This window comes from Cyanistes caeruleus, chromosome 4, assembly GCF_971803275.1.
Source record: "Cyanistes caeruleus chromosome 4, bCyaCae1.hap1.1, whole genome shotgun sequence".
NCBI lineage: Eukaryota > Metazoa > Chordata > Aves > Passeriformes > Paridae > Cyanistes > Cyanistes caeruleus.
Window position 1 is genome coordinate 46307771 of NC_141704.1, and position 22367 is coordinate 46330137.

The window sequence follows — 22367 nt, forward strand, 5'->3', positions numbered from 1 at the left end:
TGTTATTGATCTAAACCAGGATGTGTATCAGCAAAATCAGCCCTTGCCTGTACACCAGCATTGTTTTTTGGATGCCTTCAGGGAAGAAAAAAAGAAAATACCTGTAACTTTCTGCTTTGCCCTTTGCTGAAAATGATCATTACAAAGCAGAAACAGAGAGGCAGAAAAGGCAAGTGCATGTCAAGTGCAAGTACTTCCTGTAACTCCTGCAAGAATCTGTCTTTATGAACACTCTATTTTAAGCCATAAAAACATCTGAGACACTATTTTATTCCTTCTAACGGCTTCCTGTTGGGAAAGGAAGGATGGTAGGACACAATGTCTAGACACACTGCTGTCATTTCTGCTTCAATCATCTTCTCCAGCCCTTGGGAGCTGCCATTTGTCACTGCCTTTCCATGGGAAACAGGCAGAAGGTTTGTAAAACAACAGGTCGTGTCTTCCTAATAACTCTACCTTGATAGAGCAAGGTAGTCTAACAAGCTCTTCTTTAAAATAAAATGCTTTTATTAACATCTGTGCTCCATCTTCATTATTTCCAGTCAAAACCATACGCAATTGTGTCCAGCATATGGAACCTAACACTCCTAAAGCACTGCTTATATACCACACACTACAGTTTCCATGTTTCTCTTTCAGAAAATAATACCTGCATATGCTAACCAGTATAAAGGGTTAAAGCCCATTTGCTTCTGCTTGAGCCAGAATGGTACAAAGACATGTTAAGAGATATATTTTAAGTATCTTGAAGCACCTGTCTAGATTTAGGCATTGGCACCCACTGGCTGAACTGGGACAGACTCCATACTTTAGGGCAGGAACTCTTGGGGCTGCTCTGAACTTGAACCTATCAGTATTACTGAATGCATTTCAATGACTTTTATACTGGGAGCAGTAACAACTTATACCCTTTTTATCTAAACAGAAAGACATTCTTTTCATTACAAGATACTTCCTCTGTTACAATGCATTAGGAACAAGTGGCTCCTGAAAGAACCTTCTGCAATCTGGGAATTGACCTGTTGCACTCACAAGCCATGGAAAGAAAACCAGCATCACGCATATGTGCACCCTTTGGACTTAATGGCACCCACAGACAACAGTATTGATAAATTAGGGAGAACAAAAGGCTCTCCCTTTATACCATAAGTGGGTTCCAAAGCTATCTCTATGGTATTGTAAGACTTTCAACCAGTCTGGTACCACTTTATGTTATCAATTCAACTAAAAGGAAAATTAAAAATAAAACCTGTTTTACAATTTGTAAGGATTTATCTAGTATTGATTTCATTGTTAATGAGCTACTCTCACTCTTCCAACACTTCACAGATGCACATCATCACAATTTCATTGCACTCATGAACTAGCTTTCTTATAAACTACTATTCCTGAACAGAATATGGGGTGATGGTTTGGGGTTTTTGTCTTGGTTTGGGTTTATTTTGTTATTTCAAAGTGAATGTGCTTCCCAGTGCCTGAAGAACAGAAGTAAAAATAATGAAGTTTTTAGAGAGCCTTTCCAGTGATTGCATTAGTCCTCCTGTTCTTCCACATTCTTGCAGAACATGCTACACTGTAAATTTTCAAAGAGAATTACACTCAAAAGGGTGAGCAAGCCACTGCTTTCAATTTCTTAAATTCTCCTTTGCCAGAATGCAAGGAAGAAGTGCATTTTCCTTTGTGTAAAATTTTAGTTAAACACATCTCCTAATGCCGAATGTTGCTTTTGAGGGCAAAATAGGAAGCATGGTTTCCCTTTATTATTATCAGAAATAGATCTTTCCATCACTTGACACCGAAAGCAGAAAAAGGAAATTTTAAAGATGTGGCATAGAGTTAAAAAGGAAAAGGAAATTATACATACAAAGGTTTAGGAAATAGTTAATTGTTTGCATTAGAAAATCAAGGCCAGTAACTGATCTCACTGCTGAGGTTAATTTATCTTACAGGAAGGGAAAAAATGAATACTATTCCCTATTCCAGTCATCCTCTTCCTTGTTTTGATTAGTGTTTTTCACTTGCCAAGGTATATTCTTTTGGGGGTACTTTTATAGCTACACTCCATCATAATGGTCTTGCCTACACTGATTGCTGCCAGAATCTTCAACCAGCAGACTTCAAAGGATGCAGCAAGCTGACAGAAACTACTTCAGATATCTGGCTCTCTACATGTCCTTTCATCCCTTCTCTTATCTGGCTGTGGCTGCTCATCTAGGGCTATGACTCCTTTAGTTCTGTCTGAGATGGCTCTCCCTCAGGTTGCTCTGGGTCTGGCTGCTCCCTTTGAGATGCAGCTGCCTTGTTTCTCCATTTTATCAGAGCCGGTTGTTCCATGCTGATTGTTGCTCCTCATGTTATTCTTGCTGCACTCTCTCCTCCTCTGATGCTGCAGCTCTCTAGGGCTATGATTCCTGCTGTCAGTTATTTCTGGTGTGGAAAGGCTGTCACGCTTTTTGCTTTGATTTAACAATTCTCAGTTCTACTCTTGTGTTCAACAGGCTATATTTTCTACTGCACTTGGGATATAACCACTTTTCCCGTCATTGTGGGAGGACACTATCTCACTTCCAGCTGCACTAGGAAGACATATGCACTCTCTGATGCAACTTGAGAGCCTTGAATCATCTACCAGTACTGTTTATTAATGAACTATCACGACTTCTCATTTTTCTCTACTTATTTGTGGCCCTAGTGGAGGATGACATGCTTCTATCTGAAGAACGATGCTTTTCAAAGAGGCAAAATTTACCCTCAACTGTTTAAGTGGGAAAACATTGTGTGCTGCCAGGCTGTAGTGTCTTTTTCACTCTGCTTGTGGGATTACCTGAATACCATTCTTCAGGGGTTTATGCCATGGACTTCTTCACACATGAAATCACCAAGGATGAGAAAGTGGAAATGAAAAATATATTCAGCTCTGAGGCAATCAAATAGCACATTTTCAAAGGCCATTTCTGCAATGTGTAGAAAAAGGCGTGTCTTCAGAATGACATCTGAGTGTCTAGCAGAGATGGGTCTTTTCATGGTCTCTGATTTATGCCATATTTATGACAGTAAAGACAATGAAATAACAATGACATTCTATGACTGAACATTCATTTCACTGAACAAAAGCTATAGGGGAGAAAGTTTCATCATTTCAATATCATTTAGAAAATTGTGAAGAGATAATAGAGATCACATGAGCAATCCTAGGGCTTAGGGAGCACAAGATGGACATTTTAAAAAAAAGTTAAAAGGAAAAAAAAATCCAGATACTCCACACAATGGTAAACTGTTTAAAATATTTTATTTAAGACAGTAGAAAAGTCCTCACTGATGGTCCTGACCCAAAGTTTAGTGGAGTCGACAGAAAAAAAATTCCTGACAGCTTAATATTTTAAAGCAATTTAAAAAGTCACTCAACCAAAGACAACCAAAAAGTCACCCCAGAAACACCAGTAATAATTTCCCTCCAGCAGGGTTCATTGTGTGACAAGTGCTTTGTGGCACCTGAAAATACTTGAGCACACACCTGACCAGGTGAAAGCCTTCAGTGTAATTTTACAATTTGGATTTTATTGACATACTATTCAGCACAGTATTTATACTGGCAGACACTAGAGAGCTAGAGGAATAGGTTCTATTCTGAATATCTAATAAATGGGCTTATTTCCATAGCTGATTTTCAGTGTAAGAAATGCATGCATGCATGTAAGATTTTGTAGGAAAGAAACAATGTAAGATGCAAGATATGTTGCATTTGCTCTAATTTATCCTCAGAAGGAGCAGTGTCAGGTGTTTCAAGGAAGGTACACAAACACTGAAAAGAACACCTACACAGTAAGTCAGGAAAGCTTCTTCCTATTAAACATTCAGCTTGTATGCTGATAATTAAACTTCTATGCTTCCTATTAAACAATTAAGCTTGTATCTTAAACCAAAAAGATAAACAGCTACAGAGAATAGCAGACAAACAAACCACCAGACAGGTATAAAAAGACTTCATAAGTGAAAGAGTGGTTATTTTAATCTCCTCACCTATGAAGATGTGTAAGTAAATTCTTCCATTGCCAATCTCTACGGTAGTTTGCTAGATCTGGTAACTGGGCTCAAAATTTACAGGATCATGCCCTGATATGAACAAATCCAATGTCAACTAAGACTCAGGAGAATGGGCCACCAGAGAAGCTAAGTGGAGAGATGCTGCTGTATCCACTGGGCATGGCCACTGTTATATTGAAAAAGGAACATTTACATAGATAAATACAAGACCAAGATTGTACTGTAATCTCCACAAAAAATAGACTGATCCTATTAGCCTACATAAAATAGCTATCAGTATACAGATGTGTCCTATTGTCCTATTTGTCATTTCAATGTAAATGAAAATTACTTGATGGTTGCAGAGTGTTCATAAAATTGTCATGTACTACAGTTAACTATAAGATAGTACTGTTACTGCATAAATTAGAAAAAGAATTATATTTAAATATGAAGATAAGATACTCATGTGAGATAAGCCCCTGAACCTACCAAGGTTTCTATGACCAGAAAGCATAGATTGAAAGATTTAAACAACAGGAATATTCAGTATGCTAAAAGCTGCTGGCTGTTAGAGCTTAATTGACCTAGAGCAATACTTTCCAGTACAGCTAAGGGATTTTTGAAAATGTTACTTGGACTCTTGAACAACTTCAGCATTTTAAAATCTTTTCCTAAGTATTTTGTGGTTTTTTATTACATCATAGGTACATATTACATGGCCACATATACCCACACACACATACACACACACTCTCATTTGCCCATCCTTAAAGGCATATGATCCTTTCATGCAAGAGGACCAAGGAGAAGTTATTGTGGTCTAGGAATAACTTATGACTACAGGAGAGGATAACATCTCTTTTTCAGCCCAGAATGAGCCCTGGATAAACTGGAGATTCAGTCACCAAGTCAGTTCTATGCTGCCTTGCTACAGTCTGATGTTAGGCAGAAAATGATGCAGAAGAAAAGATTATTAGACACAAAGGCTATAGTCAAAAGACTCCTGCAACTGAATCATCATCAGAGAGCTCCGGTACAGGAAGGCTGCAGGCAGTAACCACTGTGTCACACAGCAAACACATTTGGCCACGATACCCAGGCAGAGTTTCTTATGCCATAGTCTGTAGCAGAGAATAAGCATGTGGTATGATGGGAAACACCAGCTTTCATGCCATGTACTAACAGCGAGCCCAATCATGTTATGGAGGAGAGGAAACCTCTCACTCCTGCACAGAAGCTGTTGAATCCAGAAACTGGTCAAATTTTATTTTCAAATCATTGAAATGAAATTTAAAATGGCTTGAATTTAATACATATTGCATCACCACACCAGAAGGCAGTTTTTCCACTCTCAATGTTCAGCAAATGACTTCAGAGTTTTCACTAGCTGACAGAAAAACTCTCATGCGTAGAAAAAACTTTACTGTTAAATTTAGCCCTTGCTAAGTTTTCTAGAGAGTTTCAGCAAGAGAAAAACTACATATTCTTCTGCTTTTTAAATCATCTAACACAGTTCAGACCCTGTCACAAAATAAATAGTAATAAAAAGCCCTAAATCTTCTTACTGAATTCTGACAGCCTCCCAAGTTTATTTATAACATTTACTAACACTTGATATGTTGAACGTAATTGGCTATAATCACTGTAGAATATTCCAAATGCATTCCACACAGATGAGTTTCCCATATGTAGTTTTACAATGGTATTTCTTTTACAGATGGAACACAATCTTCTTATAGCTACTGACATATCAGTATCATATAGATAAGCTTAGTTAGTCTCACCTTTTTATAGGCAATCCAGTCAAACACCCTGTCGATGTCTGAGGCCTGCTGCACTTCCTGGGATACTGGATGTGAACTGGACAATCCATCCAGCAACATCACTTCATGTAAGACATCTGTCAGAAATCTCTGTTTTTCCTGAAATACAGCATATACAGTAGTATCACAGACAAATACATACTTACAGAAATATAGAAATGATGCACAGTTACCAGAGGCAGTCAACTTCTGCAAGTTGAATAAAATTAGACCTTCTGCTTTGAATGCAAACCATAAACAACCATGACCTCCTACAGTCTTCAGCAGGTATTTGGAATAGACTCAGATTTGAGATCCTTCACTGCAATGAAACTTGACTGAAATTAAAGAGCATTAAATGAATCAAAATGCATCCATATATGCAGACTGGAATACTGATTATGACTAGTCATACACACTTACAAGGGGTGGGGAGAGAGGCAAACTGGCAAAATCTTCAATCACAAAAACAGCTGCTACAAGTCCTCGAGCTCATTGCCTATGCAGGTACAAAAATTTTTTGACAAAGATGGGTAAATACAATTAGTACTTTTTTATTTGGTGAAGTTTAAGTTACTTGGCTCTTAGTGACAAGTTCACATAGCAGATCAGTGTGGGACAGGACACTGAAGAGAGCTCACAGCAATGTCACAGCACGTGCACTTCTTTCATAACTCTAGTATAGAAATCCTTCCTCCTCAAGAGCTCGAGCCATCTACAAACTTTGTAACTTTCATCAGAAGGAAATCATTATCATGGAAACCATTTTCTCTTTTCACAAGTGGGAAAAAAGTTGCATGTAGTTAAATGACATGGCCAAAGTCACAGCTACATCAGAGGCAGGTACAAGCCCAAACAATATCCAACATATGCATTTGTTTCAATACCTTCTATAAATATGGATAACAGAGGCATTTCAAAACTGCTCCCTATTTACTCTGGCAGCAACATTAATGAAATGTTCATGTATACTATATGCATTGTGCTGCACTCATTTGTTCACAACTAGATGAGGTTTTCTCAGCTGAGAAATGACATGCCCTTAAAACTCCTCATATTGCATTCATGTAGATGTCTTTTATCCAAAACACCATGTCAGGAAAGAAGAGCTTTATTTACTTGCTTTTTCAAGTCACAAATAATTGCATAGAGTGAATTAAAAATTACGTAAGGTTTAAATTAGCTTTTTCACCTGAAATGACATAACTCAAAATTTTATCTAAATTATAACAATTCCTGAATCAATGTCAACCTACTGCCATGATATAAAGAAACTCTGGGGGATGCTGCATTTTTATAAAAGCCACCTTGATGTCCTCAGGTAAAATACGCACACAATTACATAATAAATTCTATGTTTAATTTATTGGGTGGCAAGGCTTTGGTATCAATGTGTTACTCTAAATTATTTTTATAAGACAGCTGAAAAGCTTTTCCAATGCTGATCTACCTAGAAATAAACCTTTATGTTAAAATTCATTAGAGCACAAGAAATGTACCTTGAGCTGGCTGCATATCCAGGCAATTAAAAACACAGGGTGCAGGAAAGCCAATTACCTACACAATCTTAGTGCTCTCATCTGGCTGCATGAGGTAAGGTTTGTAAAACAAAAAGTAATGTCTTTTTCATATCATTGTTAATTTCCAAATTTTCTCAGGCATAAGCAGTTAGTAACTGTCCTTTCTTAATGGGAAAAAAAGTGTAGAGAAACAATTATAATGACAGTCCTACTCAGGGGGAAACTGCTGAGGTGTAAAAATTGTAGTTATTTTGGTTACACTTCACTCACGTTCTCTATCTGTTAGTAACAAAGCCCCAGTTTCATCAAATGTATGGTATGTAACACATACAGATGTGAACACACAGACCTGTCTCCAAATTTAGGTTTGGATCCCAGAAGACAAACAGTTGTGTGATGGATTTTGTGCTTGGAATTAACTCATTGAAAGGACTCCGGATTTAAGGATTAATTCCTTAAATACAGAACCAGAATCAAGAAAATCAGCACATGGCAAACATAAAGTGCAGCTGTAAAAACAAAACTAAGAAACATATAAAAAGAACAGGCTACATTTTGGTGTTCCATTTGTTTCTTTGGTTATGTCCTGAAGAGCTGAAAAGGAGAACTTCAGATTCATGATTGGTCATCCAAGTTAGCACAGCTGAAAAGCCTTCCTTGAAATATTTACGGTGGATTGTCACACTGGGATACATATGGAATAGTTAGTATGCCTCCAAAAATGCAAACCTACAGTGAGAATTAAGAAGGCTTTTGACTTATAAAGCTAAATTTATTGAACTAAAAGGATTTCCATAACATTCCCAGCCTTTCCCTTTAGTATAAAACCCCTGAGATCAGACTGGAGAAGGAGACTCAAATATAACTCGAGGGAGGGACAGATAGACTGCCGTTTGACAAGGGACCTGAAGCTTGAAGAGGCAAGAAGCAGAAGTGCAGAAAGAAACTAAAACTGCCTTAATTATGCTGACGAAACACTACCTCAGCTCTTGAAATCCTAATATCAAATTAAGGGGAAAAGGTCAATACGTGTGCCCAAGCTGCTTACTTAGACTGATGGAAGAAGGGCTTTCTATTCCCTAGTTATTTTACCCAATGCATACAGTGGAATTGATCTGTTTTAACTGACACCTACAGGAGTAAAGAAATACCCAGGACAGAAATTGTAAAGGAAATCAATCTTGGAATGTGTCTAATGAGACCAGCAAGCCGGTAACATGATAGGTGTCAGGTTTGCAGCTACACATTGAAACAATGACAAAATGCTGTTCAAGATGACCCTTCCCTGGGGGAGTTCAACTGCAAAAAAAAAGCCAAAGACTGTGATCCACCTGTGAGGAAAAGAGGTGTGCAGGTGAACCTTGCACCCCTGCTTGGAAAGTGTCAGTAGCCACATGCAAAAGCAATGCTAACACAGGGCCAGGGCTCTGAGCAGGAAGGGTATCGCAGCAGCACAAGGTCAGTCTGAAATACAGACAGAGCTGCTTCCACACAAATTTGTGCCTCACTTTAAAGAAAAAGAGGAAGCTCCTCAACTCACTATCTTCCTACTGTGCACTTGGAATCCCAGCTCTTCATCTCTTCTCCTCATAGCTTTCCTTGAAATGTGTATAGATAATCAAAGTCTGAGACATCAGACCTGTGTTGAAAATAAAGCACATGGCAATCATTTCTGGTTGCTCTCACTCTTCAGAATGCTTCCAGGTGCAGGGACTGAAGTGCTGTTATCAGATGAATACGTCTTTAAAAGAACTACATTTTCTGATTATTCCCAAACATCTGTGGTCACTACATTCAAGTATTTGTCTCTTCATATAAATGATTCACCAGTAAGACCTTCTCTGTTTTGCACAAGATTTTCCTGAAAGACTTGTCCTGTTTCTGTGCTGTCTCCTCCTTAGCTAATACTCAAATTCACTTTGTTCTTGGGAAAAAGAGAGATAGTGGTCACTCTTCATGTATAAATCTACACCAGGGTGCACAACATTTAACTAATCTACCTCTAAATGGAAAGAAAGCAATTGTGAAATAACATTTTTGGCAAAAAAGACTGTACCTTCCGGAAGCATTTACCTTCAAGAAAAATTTATTGTGTATAACAGGATAACAATGATGTAATGGAGAGGGTTTGCTGCTGATGATTTTACAATATCATACTGAAGTATAATGTAAAAGTTAGTATAAAAATATGTAATACTTACAGACAGTCACATAAAAATAACTTCTAGAAATTAATATGAAATACCAGGGAAAAGAACTAAAATGAAAAAAAAAAAAAAAAGGGAATTAAAGAAGTACCATAATGAAAGCCCAAACTGATAATTAGTACGCAAAAGAGATCAAAGGCCTCAATATTAAAGGCATTGCCTTTGTTCTGAGACAGCCATCTGAACACTTTATGGACTGAGAAATCTACATGAATAAAGCTTAACATTGGTGTGCAAATCTGCAAATGACTTTCCTGACAAATTTTCTGAAAATATCGTCTCCACAAGAGCTTTACTAGCCATCAAGAATACAAAGAATATAAGTGATCTTTCATACATAACAGAACAAGCATTTGCAAGACACAACAATTGGGTTTACATGGAAAGGGCACCCTAGGGAAAAAACTATAGGGGCAAATTTTGAAATCAAAGAATACCAGCATATACACGACTAGCAGTAGAGTTCTAACAAAATATATTACAGGATGAAGTTTAACAAACCACAATACATGAGGAAATCTAAGATTTGGTAAAATACATTAAGGCCAGGAAAGATCCACTGAGAGCCAAAATCAAGTTCTTCCTGTAAACAGGCTTACAAATCCTAATTTGTCATAGCACAGGAAGTCTCCTGAGTACTTGCAAATGAGAACACTGTTTCTTTCTCACTTTCCAATAGTAATCTTTTTTAAATACCTTGAGCAATTTAGAAACTGTTTTTTTTTTAAATTTATATCTCTGATGTGTGCTTCAATTATGTGTATAATTTGCTGAAGCAGACCTGCAACACGTTCTACATTGATCAGCTGTGAATATGTCACAGTTCCATATCTACCTTCATAACCCTCTTTTCTGCATTTTCTGTCTTGCAAAATTTATTGAGAAATTTTCACAACTTTTGTTGTTACAAAACAAGGTAGATGTCCTAGGAGTTCATAGTTAAGGAAGACCAGCAAGTTTAAGTACTGGGAAGGAGAACTGGATATGTATTTTCTTTTCCACTTTTCTGTATCTTTCTATTCTTTTTCCACCTTTTCTATAACCACCTCCTTACATTGCCAAGCAGATGGATAGCTGATTTGGAGTTCCTAAGCAATTCCACCAGCTACTTCAACTTCTGTTTCCTTTCTGCATTCTGTTTACCAGATATAGTTTTGATTTGGTTGTACACCAGAGGCATTATGCCAAATGTATGCCCACAAAATGATGCAGTACAAAAGAAGGGAGCATCAACAAAGGAAACAACACATAATGACCACTAGCACTTCACAAAAAAGGCCAATTTTACTCTCCAAGAACATGTTTTTCCATCATGTATGTAGTTACCTTCACTGAAACAGCATCATTAAGCAAAGAGATGAACAAAGAGGTTTCCTCATGCATTTGTCTTCAGGGCATTTTAAAATATTAGGCAACCAAGTATGAAGCTTATCCTCTAATTCAAACACCACAGAGGAAAACTGTAAAGGAAAATCAATTCCAGAAACAGTAAATAATACTTAAATGAAAAGTGGCCTTATGATGTGGTTGGTATACTGATTCTACTTCCAGCAACAACTGTCAGAGGTTACCATAGATGAAAATATTTTTCAGGTATTGCACACCTATACTGTGCTTCAACCTGAAAGTGATGAGATTCAGCAACCTAGGTCCTGAAGGAACCAAAAATGTTTTGCAGACACATCAAAAATTACTCACCAGTTTGTGGTCCAAATAACTGCACACTGCCACAACTTTATTTTAAGTCATAGCACATTCAGGATTGCTGAAAGTTTGAGAAGCAGTCTTTCAGTTAAGAAAATACAAAATCAAAAATACAACTAAACTTTTCTACTGAATTTCCCATATTAACTATACTTCCTGATGAAATATATATTTTTATTTCAGCAGGGCAACCATGTAATGAGTCCTTACTTTGAGGCAAAAGTTTCTATCTCATCTTTACTGAAGAGAAAGTGTCTACTGATTCAAAATTATGTGAAATTCAGCCAGCTGACTGAAGTTTTTTTCTGAAACTGAAGCTTCATCTAAACCCTGAACTCAGAAGGTTTGAACTCACATGACTCCAAAGCACTTAACATAATGTCATTCAAACTGCTGTCTCAAGATGAGCAGAAAATGACATGAAGCTAGAAAAGACACTGACATTCTCCAAACCCTTACTTAATCTCTTGAATAAATGTTGATATTCACTTCTGTCTGATCTCTAACTGTTAAGAGTTAACTACTTAAAATAAAGAATTCCCTACATTAATCTACTTTGCCAGAGCATTGAAAAAATGCAAACCTGTCTTTAGGAAGAAACGTGGAAATGGAATTTTTTTTCTTGGTTATAAGCAAAACTCAGTATAAGGATTTCTTACCTGGTACACTTAAAAAGGGCTAGTAATTAGGAAACAGAAGATCTTGCACCTTTACCTTTACAATCTCTTGTTTTTCCTGCCGAAGTCAATTATACATGAGATTCTAGTTAATTTTGCACTGAAAGCTTCCCCCTCAGTCGAGTTAAAACAAAAAATCATACAAGGATTGACTTCACTGAGCAGTTACTGGAGGAAAAACACTCCATGTGGTATTAATTAAAGGTTTACTTTACACCAGCATGGGGAGCCTTTAACCAAAAAAGAAAAGATGAAAGTAGTTGAGGCTGAATCTCCCTCAATGCTGAGCCAGCATGATATTTATGTTGGGTTAGAAGGATCAAGCAGGCTATAGCTTAGGTCTGAAATGCCAAAATAATAATGAAATAAATCAAAAAGGTCCATGTTTTAAGTCTACTTCAAAACTTATAATGATTTTCTGGGTTTTCTATGAGTTAAACAACGGCTCAGAAATCTTTAATGATGGAGGCAAACACATTAAAGAAGCATGTGAGGCAAAGCACATTAAAGATAGACGTGTGTCTAGTGGCTGAATTATACCAACTGAGCCAATGAGAAAGGCAACCCAGATAATTTATCTATTTCTAAATTATTAGGACACACACATGTTGATATGCAACCTCATTATTATTCCGTAGTAATGGCAGGATTGTCCAGACTGTGGAACCTAATAGTGTAAAGGAAGCACGGCTCACTTACGGAAGGAAGAAAGATACCCTTCTATACAGGTACAAAGTTTTTTATCTAATACTAAGAAAAATTCTGGCAGATATGACCATCCTTAATTATGAAAAGCAGTAAGCAAATAAATAGTGGCAAATCCTATTCCAAGGCATTAATGGATCAAGAAGACAGGATTCAAAGCTGTTGCTGATGTGCTACACCTTGACTCAGCCAATAAAGTTGTCAGCAAAGCTAACTGTTATATAATAAAGAAAAGGGAGAAGGCAGCTGGGCTCTGTGAAATGCTTTCTCAGCACCAAGCCAGGTACTGACTGCTGAAGTATTTGATGCTCATTTGATGGATGTAAGGGCAAATTACATGCCAGTAATTCCTGCTGTCATAGTCCTCAAAATCTAGACATTCAAGGACAAACATAATGGTTCCTTCTACCAGAAAATAAGGACGGAAAAGATCAGCCAATAAATTCCTGGATCTGCAAGCCTCAGCTGAATTCCTTTACAAAGCCACATGCAAAGGACTTCAGGATATGAGAGAAACAAGACAAGAGGAAGATGGAATATACAGCTGCAAACAGGCCTCTGAAAGGAGAAAGGTGAGCACAGCAGATGAGAAAAGACAGAGCTCTGAAGTGGAAATTACCAGCATGGAGTTCCACTGTAATTTTCTCTTTTCTCTGATCCTAAAACCAGCAAAGGCCCCTTCCACAGAGGTGAGATTACCTTGTATCAGACATAAGATCTTACAGCTCACGAACTCACACCCAGCTGTGGCTACTTTTTGATAGCATGGAGAGACAACCATATGGTAAGCCTCTAATACAGAAATCTCACCTTTTTCTAAGTCATGAAATAGCAACAGCCAGGAAATTCACATGCAGATGATTATTCTGAGCACACATGATCAAGTGAAATTCTCTGATCTCAGAGGAACACTTTGTTAAGACAGCTTTCTTTTTAAAATCATCCTGACAACACAGAAACAACTGTTTAAACTTCCCAGACCTTTAAAAATTAGATCTAGCAGTAAGAATGTGAGGCATTTCAGAACAAGAATTTCAAAAAAACTCTTAATTTGTGGGACAGGCAAGGAAAGAGGCTGAAATGGGAAGAATCATGAATTCCTTCCCATGGCAGGTGTCTAATCACTGTATATGAGAGAGCTTCCCTGCAAAATTAAATGTAGCTTCACCTTCACAAGTAAAAAGTAAGATGCTGGGACTTATTTTCTTAGCTAAAGGAAGGAAATGAGAATTTCTAGCTTTAATCTGAAGCGACTTAGCTTTGAAGAAAGATATTAAGACAGTGGGTTAACCATTAAGGATCTCAGCACAGAAAGCTCATCTTTCTGTTTTAAAACCAGAAAAACTTCATTCCCTACCTTGGGCAAGTTCTGATGTATTTCACATTAACTGCAATGGATAACAGACACCTCCATCAGAATGCCTCTTCATTCAGTTTTTCACCCAGTATTTTAATCACAGAATAAACTGAGTTGGAAGGAATCCACAATGATCATTGAGTCCAATTCCTGGCCCTGGACAGGACTATCATTACAAATCTCCATGGACCCAAGAGCATTGTCCAAACACTGCTTCAACTCAGACAGGCTTGGTGCTGTGACCACTTCCCTGGAGAGCCTGGTCCAGTGCCCAACCACCCTTGGCGAGGAACCTTTTCCTAATATTCAACCTGAACCTCCCCTGACACAACCTGAAGCCATTCCCTCAGGTCACTACTGGGAATCACAAAGAGCTCAGTGTGGGCCCCTCCTCTTGCCCTCAGGAGGAAGTTGTAGACTGCCATGAGGTCCCCCCTCAGTCTGCTCTCCTCCAGAACTGCTTTGGCTGAACAGACCAAATGACCCCAGCCAGAGGATCCAGGACATAAGGATAGCAAAGCTTTAATAGGACTGGATTTCCTTTTTCATTAAGATTATGCAAGCATGATGAAGTATGACAGTAAACGCCTTCTGGACAGCACAAGAAATTCCAGACACGCTGGAATGCTCAATAAAGTGTTGCAGCTCCATGGCAGTTGGCATTGTTATCTGCTCATCTTTCCTGCTGTAAAAGTCTATAAGGAGTATTGAAGGAAAACTGATAAAATTAAAAATGGCAGGGGGAATAAATATTTAAAAAAGTTAAATAACCTAGAAAAGAAGAAAAAGCCAAGAAATTAGTTTCAGACAAAAATCATGGATCCCTGTTTTGTGTCAAACTTGGTGCTGTTGGTTAAAGTATTAATAGTGTGAACATGCCTAACAGACAGCTCTTCTCAAGAGTCTTGGACTCAGCCATAGCAAGGCTGTGAATGCCAGGTAAGATGGACACAGAAAAATGTCAGCTCTGTTAAAGGACAGACAAGTTGAATCAAAACCTTAGTGGTTTATAAGCCTTAATGGTGAAAACTAATGTGCCTGTAGCCTATAAATATCCAACAACTTAGTGAGGAAGCTGTGCACAGATCTCATTTTTTCAGATGTACTCATATTGCCCAAGTTGCATTTCCAAATAAAAGTCTTTTTTCTGGAATGGACAACCAGTCTTCTGCTTCTACATTTATCCAAAAAAGGATGAGACAAAAAGCCTTCAGTAAGCGAAAAATAAGCTGATTTTGATGCTTTAATCCATGGGCTTCTTGAGCAAACCTTCAAGGTTAACATTGCAGAACTATGAGGGAAAGAAGTTAGCTACCTAACTTTCCCAACTCCTTAGACATAAAGAGAATTTTGGTTTATCACTATTTTCCTGACACAAAGAGCTGTGGCATACTTTTTTTTTTCTTATAATTCACAGGTAAGAATTACTACTGACAAAACACCAACCAGTATGCTGGAATATTACACTGTTTGACCATCATGACAGAAAATAAGGTTTGTAGTTCTTGTTTTCACAACTTGTACTTCATCCTTTCTCTTCTGAAAAATGGTAAGTTTCTTGGAAAAGTTTCTCTTTTTATGCACGATCACTTTAATTTTTTCAAGTTTACAAATTTCAGTCAGTATGTTCAAACACCAAATGCACCTTATAACAATAACAAAATTACCAGCAAGCCAAATTTCAGTAACTGTAGCTTTTGCTTTCTCATCCAACAATCCATGTAATAAACATGCTGAAACATGACAGTGTTGATTCCTACTGTAGTGTGCAAAAGAATTAAGCATGTTTAACCCATTGTGAGTTTCATCTCATTTTCTCATCACTTACATATGTCAATATGGTCATTTTTGTATCAAAGGCCAAAGATATCCAAAGCCTTATGAGCAGTCTATGTCTTTCTTCTTTTTAAGAAAAAACTTGACAGATTAATACTTTTTCAGGCACAGCAATATTACTGTAGTTAATTCTAATTTATGCAGCACATTTCTGATTTTTCAGTTTAACTGCCATCCCTTGTTCAATCCACTCTTTTTGCTTGTATTCTGCTAAGATGCCAAGATTTCACATGATGGGCATGTTATTTGCATAACAGTGAACATTATATTCATTCCACAGAAATTTCAAGCAAATATACTATATTCCAAATGACTTCTAAAGCAAAGTTATTCTGAATTTGTTAGACTGATTATGTGAAGAATAAATGACTGATGATTTGAAGATAAAATTCAGTGTATAAATGTTGTCATCTATGACACTTCACTATTCTAAAATCACAAAGGCCTGCCAGATTTCATTGCATTCATAATTAGAATCATTACATTGTAATTCAGGTTGTGCTCTTTATAAAGATGAATAGAATCAGTTTTAATACAGCCAAAGCCAGGCAAACCCAACAAGCCTACCTATGCAAGACAGTTGTCAGTTCAAATAAAGATTTGTTTTCCTTTTCATAATGCAATTATAAACAAAAATTGACACCTGAAAGAAAAAATTAAAATACTACAAAGAATTCAAATTTCACAAGAAGTATAACTATCTCAAGAGTAACCTGTATACAACTAATTTTTAAAAATTAGCTTTAAATCATAATCATAGCATCTTTATTTTATGGCACACAAATGTTAATGGGGTAATTATACTCAGGAAAGCACACAGAAATGGAAAAAAAAATCAGACATTAGTTTTTAAGAGTTTACACAAAATATCCAAGCCCCAATATCTCTGTCAGACAATCATGATCTATAATAAATATTTTACCACATAATTAAACATATATAAGCACAAAAGGTTAGCAAATATAAACATTCCTCCAAAGGACAATAAAATCTCAACAGGAACCCTTAACCTATAGTTTTATAATGATTTCCTTCTACTGAGGTCTCATGTCTCTTATTTTTCTTATAAATATAATATAGCTAGACTATAGCAATTCATACAAAATGGGACCTGTCTAGGTACAATATGATATAACAGAAGGACTCCAAAATAATGTCCCAGCATGGAATTCCCAGTTCCCTCAGAGAGCTCCAGTATTTGCTCACTGGTTGAAAAAGCATGTCCAATTATGTACAGCTAGAAACCATACCAAAACTTAAATTTTCAAATTATGCAACCCATGTTAATTTAGCATTTACTCTAGATATCTAAACAATACCAGGAAGATAAAAAGAGTATATTTAGGAAGAGGAGAACAGAATACTGTAAGAAAAAATATGTTCAGTTTTACAGAATGTTTTAGCTAAACATTTATTTCTAATTTATCTCCTGAATAAAATTCAGTGTTCTCAATGTTTTAAAGAACAGTCCATGTTAAATCACAACTGCTTTAATCCAAAATATTTCTAAGCAGAGAGACAGTAGTTATTTCAATGCTGGGTTATGATAGACATGACATTATTTCTCTTGCAATAAATTGCAGATTACACTTTTGGAATGCTGTCAAATTATTTCACACCTAGTGATTTTGGTTCATTCGACATCTGATACTTGCATGCATCATTTGGTATTTTTCAGCAGTCCCTGTCTAGGGAAGCTGGAAGTCTAACGGCAAAGCAGCTTTTCTGTGGAGTCTCCACATTAACAAAATAGAACTGACTTACCATGTTCCACCCCGGATAGAGGTAGTCTGTCCCAACAAATTCAAAATAGTGAGCAAAACCTTCCTTCAACCACACATCCTCCCACCAAACTGGAGTCACAAGGTCACCAAACCACTGGAAAAACAAGAAGTTCAAGTTAACAACTTTAACAACCTTTAGGAAATCATATTTTCATATATTTCACCTAGACAAACACATTTTTCACATATATTGATAAAACAGTAGTATTTAGCATGCACTGAAACTCACTAACTGTATTTTTCCTTATCTAATTAATTCAACATTACAAGATGCACTAGTTAATGAAGTAAAACATTAGAAAAAAAAAAGCATTGAGGACAGTATTCATAGTGTCAGCTTTAGTTCTCTGAAGTAGATGCTCACCTAGGTTTAACAAACTAACATACACACTGGACAGAAAAAGGCTTCTATAATTCAAGTAATCTGATCCATTACACTGAAACTTCATGATGCATAGTGTGAATATTGAAAAACATATATGTGGGAATGAGAACACATTCTCCACCCCAGACCTGAATTTTAGCATTTCTTTCTCCCCACTCTCTGCCCACTAAGATTTACAATACTACTGATGCTCCTCTCCTTGGCAAGTTTCTTAAAGAAAGCAGCTTTACACAATAATGCCAGCTCTCCGTGGGTAGGACTCAGATGCCTACAAGCAGGTAGTTGATGCCATTTAGAGAAGATAGTAGAGTATGTGAGCTTCCCACAAAGGTCTAGGAAATTTCATACTTGATTTATAGGACATCTGCAGCCTTTGCAAACAGCAGCCAAAAGCAGAGGTATCTGAATCGGCACAGCCCACCTGTGTATATGCAAAGGAACTCACTCGAGCTGCCTGCCTTTCCCATTTCCTCCACATGATTCTTCAACATCCACACTGACTTCAATCTAATCTAGCAAGAAGGACAGAAATCTGAAGGATAACTAAACTCCATAAACCCTACAAATAAATGAAGATCATCAGCTGAAAAGAGGAGAAAGGTCTGAGCTGAGGGCAAGGCAAGAACACAACCATTACATACTCTGCTCACTAAGACCTCAACAGACACAAGTCTCACAGTACAGGACATGTAGGTGTCAGGGGGATTTTACACAGAGCTGGGATGATCACTGGAAAACAGATGAGGACAAGAATTCACAGGAAATCAAACATCATATGCTCATCTGCTGATAGATGACCCTGTTTAAGTGACTATTTAAATTATTGTAGTGCGTAACCTGAATAATGTTACACCAGTGGTAAGAACAGGAACATCAAAATGATTATGAAAACCTATTTCATACTCTCTGTAGTCTCTCTTCTGCCAAATAAATACCAAAACTTTGTTTAAGTAACATTATCTGCCAGATTTTTCTTTATAAAAATCAGTTATAATCAACAGAGATAATTTTGAGCTTTCATGTGTAAACATGCTCTAAAAATACAGAGAGGGAGCAGAAAGTATTCTAGAGGGAAAGGTCAGAGCAGAGGAACTGAAGCTGAACTTTAATGAGAGTGAGGAATGAATGAAAGCAGAGTTGGCCCATAAGCACTTTGATTTCTTGTCAGCTGGCTTGTTGGAAGGCTTTGTCTGGGACCTGAATGAAAGATGTCACTTGTGTGCATGTCTTCGTGGAGTGAGAATGACACCACAGAAGGATCAATGCTGCAATGAGGATCCGTAGTGATGTGTTCAAAGAACAGACTAGCAAGCAAAGACCAGACATGCTGGAAGATTCCCAGACAGCCACATAAGGTTTAGCAAATAGAATTCGAATGAAAAGACATGAAGAAAAACATGGCAATGAATGTCTCTGACAATCAGCTTAATACTTTAGAGAGAAAATATGAGGTTGATAGAAGTCATATTCATACACCATGTGAAGGTAAACTTAATGCACACGCTGTATGCGTAATATAGTTGAAGGCTATTAATAAATTAACTCTACAGGGCAACTAAACATAGATCCTAATCTCAAGAACATTTAACTGAAAAGACAAAGAAATGCTGGAAATATATTCATATAGCTTATGCATTTACAGAATTTGAAACAATAAAATAAATATAACTTTCATACACCAAGAAGGATGGAAGTTAAATTCATACTAGAGTAGATTGCTTAAATGGTTTCTGATGATTAAACATAACAGCACAGAGTTTATTTCCTGAATTGCAGGAGTACTACTGAACAAATGTGAAACCAGTGGTAAAATTGTCATTTTGAACTATGACTAGCCAGAGAGATTTTAAAAATATGAAGGGTTGTAAAGTTCATAATACCTCGTCCTGTAATTTGAATTAATAACATTAATTTATGGTGCTACAAAAGACAATTTCTTCTACTCCTTTGTGAGTTTTCTGGGTTCATTTATTAATGATACAATTAAAACTATTTATTTAATTATCCACCTAAAGATAGAAATGTTTTAAAGGCATTAAACCAGTATGTGATATCAACATGAAAATGTTGGAAATTTGCTCAACTACTTTTGAACAGTATCAGACAGAGTTATGCATGTCAGAGACAGAGCAGTACCCAGAGGCTATAAGCAAGAAAGACAGATTTTCCAGCAGAAAGGTGCTATTATCTCCCTAGGTGTTACATGTATCAAAGAAAAACTATAAGTAAAGCATTTAATTTCTTTAAGTAATTATTTATTTATTTGTGTATTTGACTATAGGCTCTATCTTCCTGAAGACCACCAATTCATTCTGAAATGCACTGATCACATAAATTTCTCATCTCTCTCATGTATTATATTCAACCTGATATGCAGAAAGTACTTAATTTACAGATATTTTGAAAGGACACTCTTTCCTACATGGTTTATTTTTTACAGATTATAAAAAAAAATGTTGATTTAGAAGTTTTTAATTTTCTTTCTTCCTTCATGCCTCTGTAACTCAATCTGTCACACCAAGTTTTGTGCTCAGGTGGGAAAACTATGACAAAAATGATGCATAAATTCAAATGACTCTTTCTTCAAAGGCTATAGGTGGAACTGATCTGTGATATGCAAATAAAACTGATTACTACGTTAACAGAATTATTTTAATGAATTATGGTAATTATTTCAAGTTATCAAATTAAGCTGGTAGAAATACATCTGTTTTGACTAACTCATGGTTTGGAGCTCAGAGGATAAGCTTTTATGCCAAAACACTCAGACAACTGAGTTGGGTTTTTTTTTAATTAAATAAAGAAAATATTCTGAAAGAACACTCGAGCTGAAATATCAAAAAATAGCCCTCTACAAAATTACTGAACCAAAACAACCACAGTAATTTTCATGCATCTCTCCTAAAACAGGTACCTAAAATAACTGGTCAAACATCAAAAGTCAGCTGTCAAAAAACTGGACATGAAACCATTTCTCCTTACACACTTTTTACTTGTATTTTAGCAACCACGGAATTTGTCCTTTTGCAGTGTTGTCTCGCATTTTCTATCTGTCCTGAGCACTGTGCAGGTTTGGTAATCACAATTTTTAACAGTCAAGTCTAAAGGCAATAATATGGATTTTTAATATTAATCTGATTTCTCTAATCTTGGAAAGAACATTGGCAAAGCAACTGCTGTGTTACTCTCAGTAACAGGGCTCTCATACAGATCAGTTTACTGCATGCTCCGATATGTTCCATAAATCTTTAAGTCATGGGTTTAAAGTCAGGGAAACTGGACAATGACACAATTCTTATTAAAAAAAAAACCACAAAAAAAAAAACAACACATATTTTAGAAGAGTTCCATTTCCCCTTCCCTGAAATCTAAAAAACACCAAATAAATAAAAAGTAAAACTGGAGGTGTGGAAATGTAGATTCTAGTTTTGCTTGCAATTGAGAGATTTTGGTTAATTTTTGTTATTCTGTGTGTAAAAATGAGTGGAGGGGAAGAATATTCATGTGTCACCACAGGCTAACAGGTGATATGATGCACAGCAAAAGAACGCGAAGAATGCAGTGAATAAATAACAATTAAACAGCAGAGGCAAGAAATCCTGGACCCAACTTGGTCTCGGTTCAGCACATTTTCAGCTAAGATAGTATTGTTTAGAGTTCCTTGAGGGGCTCCTGAGTATGGTAAGATAAAGATAGAAAAAAGGGCTAAATCAAGACAATGTGATAGAGGTGCTAGACTGCTTTTTAGGTTATATTTTTTGAGTGTTCCTCCCTTTACTTGCAGGTGAACAATCTATATTCTGTGTGATTCAATTCTGCATCCAAGAAGTAGAAACAATGCTTCTTTAACATTAATTTTTTCTATCTTGTCTAGCTATCCAATGAAGCACCTGAGCAAAGACCTAATCTGCATGGCAGTGAAACAGAAACAGCAGCAGCAGAAATAGAGGAAATTACTTTTAATTAAGCAAACAGCACTGGAAGTGATATCAACATGGACATCAACCTCCTCATCTGCAATTATAAGGTCACTTAAATGTACTTTATGATCATATTTCCACCCTAAAATAAATTCAGCTATAGTTTTTGCCTACTTCATGATCCTCTAAAATTCCCAGAACAATGTAAAATGGCTTCAGTGTCTTTAAGAATCAAATAAGCAAACTTGGTCAGTTTCTGGTGTGATAATTGCCCACATCTGAAGTAAAAATTGCTCTGGAAGCATCGGAAATTATCAAAGCAGTGCAAAGAATAAGTGGAAGTAATAAAACAACTTCAGAAAAATCAAGACTTAAGCTGAACACTTGGGAAAAGTTACTTACCATCAAATTTAACCAGAAGGTTTTAAGGGAAGCCATATAACC

The 22367-nt window shown here is 36.6% G+C and overlaps 1 protein-coding gene across 3 annotated transcripts in view; it reads right to left on the bottom strand.

The window, feature by feature from the left end:
• Positions 1–22367, bottom strand: part of TRHDE (thyrotropin releasing hormone degrading enzyme) — a 211220-nt gene that overhangs the window by 107726 nt on the left and 81127 nt on the right. For all 3 annotated transcript variants that reach the window (XM_086884350.1, XM_086884349.1, XM_086884348.1), the window contains exons 5-6: positions 17599–17712; positions 5811–5948 (exon numbers count right to left, since the gene is read on the bottom strand). In XM_086884350.1, the coding sequence (XP_086740476.1) occupies positions 5811–5948; positions 17599–17712 (252 nt within the window). The remainder of the gene's footprint in view (positions 1–5810; positions 5949–17598; positions 17713–22367) is intronic.